This window comes from Morchella sextelata (assembly GCF_020137385.1).
Source record: "Morchella sextelata strain SCLS chromosome Unknown scls_13, whole genome shotgun sequence".
NCBI lineage: Eukaryota > Fungi > Ascomycota > Pezizomycetes > Pezizales > Morchellaceae > Morchella > Morchella sextelata.
The window spans coordinates 35,035-44,687 of record NW_025408628.1 but is presented as its reverse complement, the minus strand read 5'-3'; the positions used below and the strand labels follow the sequence as shown (position 1 = coordinate 44,687).

The following is a 9,653-nucleotide window of genomic DNA, read 5'->3' as shown; positions in this document are numbered from 1 at the left end:
CCGCGAAGTGATGCAGGTTTGGTAGCATAAAGCCAGGGACTGAAGGTAATTAGGAGTAAATAAAATACATTTGAGAGTAAATAAAATGGATTTGAGAGTGAAAAAATACCTTAGAAATTAACTAGGGAAGGCAATTAATGAATTAAACAAAAAAAAAAAAAAACTAGGGAAGGCGTGCGATTGCTGGGAGCAAGGGTATCGGACCACGAGTAGATAGCGTTGGACTGGGAGTAGTCACAAAACAAGTGGTACAAATAGTAATTAGAATAATTAAGTACATGTAGCTTACTCAGTGTCCATGTAACACGAGCTCCGTGAAGGATTACTACCAAGTGTTTTACGTGATGAAATTGTATTCTATATAGTACTACAATACAGTGTTTCTCAAAAATAAGAAGCTAAGCCGTTTTCGGAATTGGACAGGGGTTGGTGACAGGGGTGCAGAGGTGCGGTAACAATAGTATTTTTATGGGATGGGAACAGGTTGGGGAGGTAGGGTAACCAAAGAAAAAAAAACCCGGTTTTCAAGGGATGGGTAACTACACCTTCTTGACCACAAATTTCATTCCCCACCATCTTTCAATTCAATTATCTTAACAAAAAGCATCCATACCTCACAATCATGTCTACTGCCAGATGCTCCCAATGCAAGCATGATAAAGCCATTGCGGAATATGATAGAAACCGCCGCGGTTCTCTTTTGAGATCATGTAGAGATTGTTTGGTATGTATCTCTGCAACAACCAATAGAAATATTATTTGACAATTTGCAGAGAAGACAAGCGGAGATGAGACAAAGACGTGCTTCTTTGCGAGCCGGGCAAACAGTAGAAACATTGGAGGTATGTACTATAATACTTAAGAATTGCATCTTATAAATGCTTACAACTTCTGTTGATAGCTATCCCCACCCAGAGCTGTAAGACAAGGAATACGTTCTGCCTTTCCTTGCGCATTTCTCAGTTCCCGTTTACAATGGAAAGAATTGAATATGGGCTCAATGACGATCGTTTGCGAGTCCTGTTCAGCTTTGCATTGGATTGATGAGCGAATTGCAGCAAGTTCAAAGATAAAGCCACGCTTTGAAATCTGTTGTAAAAAGGGAGATGTTCAGCTGTTACCTTTGCAAGCACCACCTCCGTATTTACAATATCTTTTGCAGTCTCCTGATCCGGTTGCAAGAAGATTTCGGACCAGTATTCGTGAATACAATTCTGCACTCACGTTTACATCGGTAAAATATACTGCTGATCAACGGGCTCCAGCGCAAAGTGGTGGTTTGCAATGTTTTCAAATCCATGGAGAGCTTTACCATATGCAAGGACCATTGCATCCACAACAGAACGCCTCACCAAGCTTTGCACAGCTATATTTTTACGACCCTGAGTATGCAGCTGGTGTACGACATGAGGCACATCCCAACCTTGATCTTACCATATTGCAGAGACTTACAATCGAGTTACATGATGTCAACCCTTTTATAGCAATCTATAAAACAGCCCGGGAGCGACTAATGGATGCAGAACGTTTGCAAGGTCCTGCAAGAATATTGTTAAGTCCGCAGCTGCAATTGATAATGGAATCAGGTGCTGACAAGCGTCGCCACAACCTGCCAACCAGCAATGAGATTGCGGTTATCATACCTGATGAGTATGGACAGGCAGGATTTCGAGATATTGTACTCGCAAACCGTGATATGGATGGCGATGAATCGTTCAACATAATTAATCCTAATAATGCTGCTTATATGCCCTTGCACTATGTATTGCTATTTCCGAATGGTGATGTTGGTTGGCATTGGGGTTTGAGTTTGCGAAATGATTTACAAGCTCGCAAAAATTTACGTCTCAGTCAACGACCATTTTATAGGTATGGAATTCATTGCAAACAGTATGCACTGGCAGAATCAAAGCAATTGACCCAGATAACAGATATCGTTTGCATACCCGCCAATCAGAGTTTTCAACTCTATTTTATTCTCAACGCTTATTTCAACAATATTTGGTTGATGCATGGTCTGTTTGCGATCAAAACAAGCTTAATTGGATACGTCTCAACCAATCACAATTGCGTGCAGACCTTTACAATGGACTTGCAGACGCGATGTTACAGCAAGACTTCAATGCAGAGGAGACAGGACGTCGTGTAATACTACCCAGCAGCTACACAGGTGGAGACCGGTATATGCAACAATTGTATCAAGATTCTATGGCTATAGTTCGACATTTTGGACGTCCAACCCTCTTTATCACATTTACAGCCAATCCAAAGTGGCCAGAGATCGTTGCAGAGTTGCTTCCGGGGCAAACAGCTGTTGACAGGCCTGATCTTACAGCAAGAGTCTTTCATATGAAACAACAGCAACTGCTTGCTGAAATAAAGCATAAAAATATCTTTGGCCGCTATATTGGATGTGTATGGACCATTGAGTATCAGAAACGTGGATTACCGCATATGCATCTCTTGCTATTCCTTCATCCGGATGATCGATTTCTTACAGCAGAACGCATTGATGAAATAGTGTGTGCTGAATTGCCGGATCCCATTGCAGACCCTAACGGAGAATTGCGAGCAATTATTACAAGCTGCATGGTACATGGTCCCTGTGGCGAACGGATGCCAAATGCTCCATGCATGTCAATATCGGAATCAGGTTTCCGAAGATGCGCAAAACGCTTTCCTAAAGAATATCAACAAGAGACGGTATTGCAAGAAGATGGATATCCTCTTTACCGCCGCCGCAACGATGGAAGAACTCATACAATACCTTTGCGAGGCTCCGGTGGAAATGAAACTTTTTCATTTGATAATCGCTGGGTTGTACCTTACAATCCATATCTCTCCTGGCGATACAAAGCGCATATCAATGTTGAAGTTTGTGCATCCATTCATGCAATCAAATATATACACAAATACATCTACAAAGGACCTGATCGCACTACTTTGCAGGTTGGCAATGAACCTGATGAAGTAAAGCGATATTTGCAAGGTCGTTACATTGGGCCAACAGAGGCTGTATGGAGGATTTTTGAATTTGCAATGCATGAGGAATCTCCGGCTGTCATGCACCTGGCTGTACACTTGCCCGGTGAACAGGCAGTTTATTACGGAATAGATGCAAATCGAGAAGATATCTTGCAAAGAATGGAAAGTGCAAAGTCAACACTTATGGCATTCTTCCAATACAATGCAGAGAATGTCGATGGTCACCCATACCTATATCAAGAATTTCCGACTCATTTTACTTACAATAAACCTACTCGCAAATGGTAACGGAGAAAAGCAGGTGTTTCAATTGGACGCATGTATCATTGCAACCCTATGATGGGTGAGAAGTACTATTTAAGACTCTTGCTCACAGTTGTCCATGGTGCAAAATCATTTGATGATTTGCGAACTGTTGTGGGAGCGTTGCAACCTACATTCAAAGCGGCATGTCTTGCTCTGGGACTACTGGAGGATGATCGCGAATGGGTGCAGTGTTTTACAGAGGCTGTTCTATTTGCATCTGGAGCTGCACTGCGTACATTATTTGCAACAGCCCTTCTTTTTGGGGATTTAACTGATCCAAAAGCTCTTTGGGCCGAATTTGGGAACAATATTTGCGATGATATACCTCACACTCTTCAAACAAACGAGGCCCTTGCTGCTCCAGCTGACTTGCAAGACCCTCATCTTGATTATGGTCTTTATTTGATATCGCAGATACTTGCAGATTCAAGCAAAACTCTTGCAGACTTCGATTTGCCTCCATATATCCACAATTGGCATCGTACTGCTGGAAATGAAATGATTGCGGCAGAATTGCGGTATAATCAACAAACAGAACTGGAGCTGCGTAATGAGAGGATTGCAAAGCTTAACGACGAACAATTGCAATGCTACAATACGATTGTAAGAAGTGTTGATAATCCCGCAACAACACAGTTCTTCTTGCAAGGCCCGGCTGGAACGGGAAAAACATTTCTTTATAATACTATCTGCAACCATTTCCGGTCTGAAGGCAAGATTGTTCTTTGTGTTGCATCTTCCGGCATTGCAGCACAGCTACTACCTGGTGGCAGAACATCGCATTCAAGGTTCAAGATACCCATTGTTATTAATGAATCATCAACTTGCACTATTTCTCGCAATACCTCCCTGGCCGGTCTCATACAGCAAGCAAGTCTTATCATCTGGGACGAGGTACCAATGCAACATAAATATTGTTTTGAGGCTGTAAATAGGTCTCTCAATGATATTTGTGGTTCTGGGGAAGATGCATTATTTGGCAATATACCAATCGTGTTGGGCGGAGACTTTGCCCAGATTCTGCCAATTGTAAGACGGGGTAATCGCGGTGCAACAGTTGCGGCATGTTTGCAAAGATCATTTCTATGGCAGCGTTTTCAGCAACTTTTATTGAAAACAAATATGCGAGTTAGGGAAGGAGAAGCAAATAAGGAATTTGCCAATTGGCTCTTACAATTATCTTACAATCCACAATGGAACGGTCGAATATGTTTGCCGGAATTCATATCTATTTGCACAACAGTTGAAGATCTCTGCGAGCATGTATTCCCTGCAGAAATAGTTGCATCAGCTCACACCAATTACACGGCATTTAAGGGGCGTGCAATACTTGCAATCCGAAATGATTTAGTTGCGGAGTTCAATGATATTGTTCTCAATACACTTAACGGTGAAGCTAAGACATATTATTCCATTGATAGTGCAGACTTCAACAACTCAGAAGAAGCATCAAACGAACTCCCTGCAGAGTATTTGCAAAACCTGAATCCAGCTGCATTACCACCTTCCCATTTGCGATTGAAGATCGGCGCTCCGGTAATACTTTTGCGCAATCTATATCCAAAGCAAGGGCTTTGCAATGGAACAAGAATGACAGTAATTCGTATGGAAAGACGTTGCATTGAGGTGCGAATATTGGGAGGCGATAATGATGGGCAAGTAAAGATTATTCCTCGCATCAAACTTTCTACAACTGAAGGGGAGTTGCCCTTTATCTTAACTCGAAAACAATTTCCTGTAAGATTGTGTTTTGCAATGACAGTAAATAAGGCACAGGGGCAATCACTTGACATTGTAGGGATTGATTTGCGGACTTCATCTTTTACGCATGGACAATTGTATGTCGCATTGTCAAGGGCAACAGATGTAAATAAGTTACGAATCTTGCAAACGGAGGGGAGAGGGAGGGAAACCGAGAATATAGTGTATCCGGAGGTACTGTTGAGGGAATGACAGTTGTACATTACAGAAGGCCCTTTACTGTTTCATATACTTTAATTACAGTGGGTTACGGTATACTTTGCACTGTTGCAGGAACAAATCAAAGCTTGCAATTACATACAGCTCATTACATGAACTTGCAATAAAGAAATATCAATTGTAAACAGCTGCAAAATGGTTGCGAGAGTTGCAAACACAGACTTTATTTTGTTAAAGCTATTGGAAATATTTCTAACTACTTTAGAGTCTGATTACGTTTAGTCTTCCATGTCTTCCATGATATCCTCAATTGCATCAGCCACTCCCTCTACTGCCATCAAAAGCCTCCGCCATTTTTCCTTTGGAGTGGACCGCTTTCTCTTTGCAACTCTTCTATGCCTGTCTGCAGCCTCCGCAGTACCGGTAGAAGAGCTTGCAATGGGTGCAGAACGTTCGCGAGGTTTGATTTCTGTTGTATATATTTGTAAGTCACCGTAAACCATTTGTAAGACATTGTAAGAATTGTAGATTACTTACCAGGACGGAAATTGCAATATTTGCCTTGGCTATTGTAGTGGCAATTGGTGCAACTACCTGCAAACATGCCTTCCACAGTTACACATTCAACAAAAGGGCCCTTACCGTCAGTACAACACTCACAAACTGCCTCTGCAAGTTCACCCCTGCTATCTCCCAAAATAGCCTCAACATTAACTGGCCTAGCCATATTGAGACCCCTGTCTTCCTTAACCAAAACAGTCCTAATCCAATCCATACTAGCCAATTTCTTAGCAGTAGCAGTATTGGTTACACCACCCATTACTAATGCTTCAGCAGCTGTTTCATGATACTGAATTGGGCGAGTCTTGGCGGAACCGGAAGGCTTGGCAGCAGGGGTGCTGGAATCGGAAGGTTTGGCAGCCGGCTCGGCGGAATCGGAAGGCTTGGCAGCAGGGGTGCCGGAATCGGAAAGCTTGGCAGCCGGCTCGGCGGTATCGGAAAGCTTGGCAGCCGGCTCGACGGAATCGGTTGGCTTGGCAGCAGGGGTGCCGGAATCAGAAGGCTTGGCAGCCGGCTCGGCGGAAAGCTCGGCGGTTTTAGATCTCTCGGCGGTCTTGGAAACCTTGGCAGCCCGGGTGCGCTTGGCGGGAGGCTTGGCGGAAGCGACAGGGGTGTCTGAATCGGCAGGCTTGGCGGTCTCGGAAGACTTGGCGGAAAGTTCAGCGGTTTTAGAACTCTCGGCGATTTCGGCAGGCTTGGCAGCCCGGGTGCGCTTGGCGCGAGGCTTGGCAGGAAGCTTGCCGGTTTTGGTGGTCTTAGCAGACATGATGGGGGTAGCAGTAGTAGACATTATTCGTTGATGATGGATGAACTGGATAAGGGGAATTTACTGGCTCTATTTATACATAATTGGAGCAGCAGTAACCCGCCCAACCCCAACTTGAAGTTGCAGCAGTAACCCGCCCAGGTTTCCAGAACCTTCCTTCGCGGTCGCGAAGTGGCCACTGCTAGTAGATGATGTACAAGTCTACACAATAAAAAGTGCTTTTAGGTGTAATCAGTGCCAAGACTGATTACATAAACTAGACACGCATTCTTTGGATCACAGGTAATGTCAGAAATAAATCCATTTCACCTAGAAATTCCATTCTCAAATTCAGCGATTCTCTCCTTGAGGTTCCCAGTATATACAAGTGTACCTGCCGGGCAACCGCCCATCGCCGTACACGGGGATGCAGATACGTATACACTGCATGGTGGCGCGGCGTTGCTGGCGGTCTGCTCCGCGGGGGCATAGGGGCGGTCTGCGGCGTTGACCTTTGTGAGCAACTCCGTGGTGCTGGGCGATGATGCTGGAGCAACGCCACGGTGCGGAAGGATCGTATGGATGTTGTGCTGGAGCAATGCCGTGGACCTGGTGCACGAGCCGGAGGGGCACGATCGCCGGCTCGGGGTCTTGGCGCGAGTGATATATTATGATTAGCTGTACAGATTTTACGCTCGGAAAGAACAGACGGCGATATCACAGTTTATTAGACACGTGGGCTACTTTGTGGTGATGTACTGTCGTTTTCATTCCCAGCGGCTTCCTCTGGCGGCCTGCGGCCATCAACGGGCGTCAACAGGACGTTGATGTTGACGGTGCTCGCGGTGGGCCCAAGGCAGGGCAGGCATCTTGAAATAGTACGCTCAGCACATTTCATAGTATTGGAGGATTCTCATTTGTCATTATGAGTCACGGGTTTTGACTCATTCTTTTTCTGGGTTTATTAGTCATGTCTTTCTATTACTTATATGTTTATGATTTACCATGTCTTTGTGTTACCTTTCTTTAGTATAAATATGGGGCATTCCCCCCTCTCTAGTTAGTTGGAATATTACGCTCAATTACTACACTTCTCTACATATATTCTCTCTAGGTTATGAGCCCGGAGACCATCTACGCTTAAAAACACTCCAAATCATTTTTACTATCAAAGTACACTCTATCGTTTCACTTCAAACATGTCGAACAACAGCGTAAAAATTCCCGCTTTCCCATGCAAGCCGTCTGGCCAAGGCCATTACACTGTTTGGAGGGACCTCGCTTGTCGAATATTAAAAGTTTACGATTTGTGGAATCTAGTCGATGGTACGAGTAAGCTTCCTGCGTTCACCACTACAGTTACAGAGGCACCACCTGCAGAACAACCAGCAGAAGGTGCAGCAGCAGCAACACCAGCAGAAGAAGACGAAGAAGAAACTACAGACAATGCCGAAGAAATCAGTGAATGGGACAAGAAAGATAACCTCGCTGTCGTCTTCCTTCAATCCAATATCGAATTTGAAGTCATTCTCATGCTCACTCCGGCTGATACCGCTCACCACCTCTGGACTCAACTCGAGGACAGATTTGACCGGAAAACTGTATCTTCCCTCCACTCGCTTCTTGCCAACGTTGTAACCCTACAGTATACGCCTGACAAAGGCATCAAGGAACATCTAACCCAGTTCAATACTCTTTGGTCATCACTCCTCACTAGAACTAGTAACTCTACGGACAAAACCAAAGACCCACTCGGTTACCATCTCCACCAACTCGCATCAGTCTCAGAAGTGAAGGCATCCTTCCTACTACCCTCACTCTGGTACGAATCCCTCGAATCAGTCGTCGACAACCTGCAAACCAAGCCCAACGTCACTTTTGATGATGTCTATGAAAAGCTGTTGGATCTGGACTCACGGCGCAACAACGATGGACAAGCAACTGGAGAAGCCTACAACATCAGGTGAGGAAACCCAGGACATGGAAACAACAATAAAGTCGGTAAAGCACGGAATAACAAAAAGGACAAAAAGGATCTTACATGCACATGGTGTACCAAGAACGGCGAATTTGCAAAAGGCCACACGCACAAAGACTGCCTGAAACTCAAAGCTTTCAGAGACAAAGAGAAGTCCGCTGCATCTGGCAACCTCAACGTCACGTTCAGTACTGCATTTCATACAAAACTAGAACTTTCTTGGATTCCTGACCTCTCTGGCCTCCCCACACTCGAAGAAGCTGATGTATTTACTATGCCGGTTTCCTTCGACTTCACCACATTCTCAGATACCTCGGATGTAACAATGGAAGACTACTTTGGCTTCGTTGCAGGACCTTCCGCATCTGACAACAAGGCATGGATCTTTCACCCTGGTGCAACTAACCACATGATCGGAACTCAGGTTATCAACCCCTCACCTTACAATGGAACAGTCACTGTTGGCGGCGGGCGAAGGCTACAGATAACCGGAATTGGAAACGTCACCATCAACGGATCACATGGCCCCATTACTCTGCAGAACGTATTTTTAATCCCAGAACTCGGCAACACCAACCTAATGTCTTGGTCATGTATTGCTAAAAAGGGATTTACAACGACAGGGACTGAAAACGGCTTTACCATTTACAAACCAAACAGCAAGGAAATCGTTGGGATCGCTAACGCAAATAGTAATGGTCTTTACATTTTTGAAACCAAGGAACTTTGCGCACATATCTCCATCGCTACCAGTTTCTATGACTGGCACCAACGATTCGGACATCTCCCCGCTTCCTCGCTCTCACGGTTACGCAACATGATCGCCGACCCAAAGTCTCTCCCCACAACAGGTCACATGGAAACATGCAACACATTTGAACTCGCTAAATCTACCAAATCCCACCTCGCTCCTCTTACCGAACCACGATCCAAACAATCACTAGAACTAATCCACTCAGATCTGAGCGGCATGTTTTCCACTCCTTCTCTTGGCGGTTGTAGTTACTAGATTACTTTCATCGACGATTATTCCAGGTACGCTCACCTCTACTTCCTTAAAAAGAAGTCAGATACAGCAGCTGCCACACAACGGTAAATCGCATACATGGAAAATGAATTGGACAAAACGGTTAAACGGTTTGGAAGCGACAATGGTGG

The 9,653-nt window shown here is 44.6% G+C and overlaps 4 protein-coding genes across 4 annotated transcripts; 3 read left to right on the top strand and 1 right to left on the bottom strand.

The window, feature by feature from the left end:
- Positions 1-622: 622 nt before the first annotated feature.
- On the top strand, positions 623-5,244 carry H6S33_002379 (uncharacterized protein; the record flags this gene model as incomplete). Its single annotated transcript, XM_044833809.1, has 8 exons — positions 623-692; positions 774-842; positions 902-1,009; positions 1,059-1,786; positions 2,113-2,592; positions 2,654-2,878; positions 2,950-3,205; positions 3,362-5,244. 8 exons carry the CDS (start codon positions 623-625, stop codon positions 5,242-5,244), a joined length of 3,819 nt encoding a protein of 1,272 aa, XP_044692540.1.
- Positions 5,245-5,489: 245 nt separating this feature from the next.
- Positions 5,490-6,538, bottom strand: H6S33_002378 (uncharacterized protein; the record flags this gene model as incomplete). Its single annotated transcript, XM_044834312.1, has 3 exons — positions 5,490-5,680; positions 5,749-5,817; positions 5,872-6,538. The coding sequence occupies 3 exons, from the start codon at positions 6,536-6,538 to the stop codon at positions 5,490-5,492; spliced, it is 927 nt and encodes a 308-aa protein (XP_044692539.1).
- A 1,178-nt stretch (positions 6,539-7,716) lies between these two features.
- On the top strand, positions 7,717-8,484 carry H6S33_002377 (uncharacterized protein; the record flags this gene model as incomplete). The annotated part of the gene is made up of 1 exon (XM_044834301.1): positions 7,717-8,484. The coding sequence occupies one exon, from the start codon at positions 7,717-7,719 to the stop codon at positions 8,482-8,484; it is 768 nt and encodes a 255-aa protein (XP_044692538.1).
- Positions 8,485-8,769: 285 nt separating this feature from the next.
- On the top strand, positions 8,770-9,504 carry H6S33_002376 (uncharacterized protein; the record flags this gene model as incomplete). Its single annotated transcript, XM_044834290.1, has 1 exon — positions 8,770-9,504. The coding sequence occupies one exon, from the start codon at positions 8,770-8,772 to the stop codon at positions 9,502-9,504; it is 735 nt and encodes a 244-aa protein (XP_044692537.1).
- Positions 9,505-9,653: the final 149 nt, after the last annotated feature.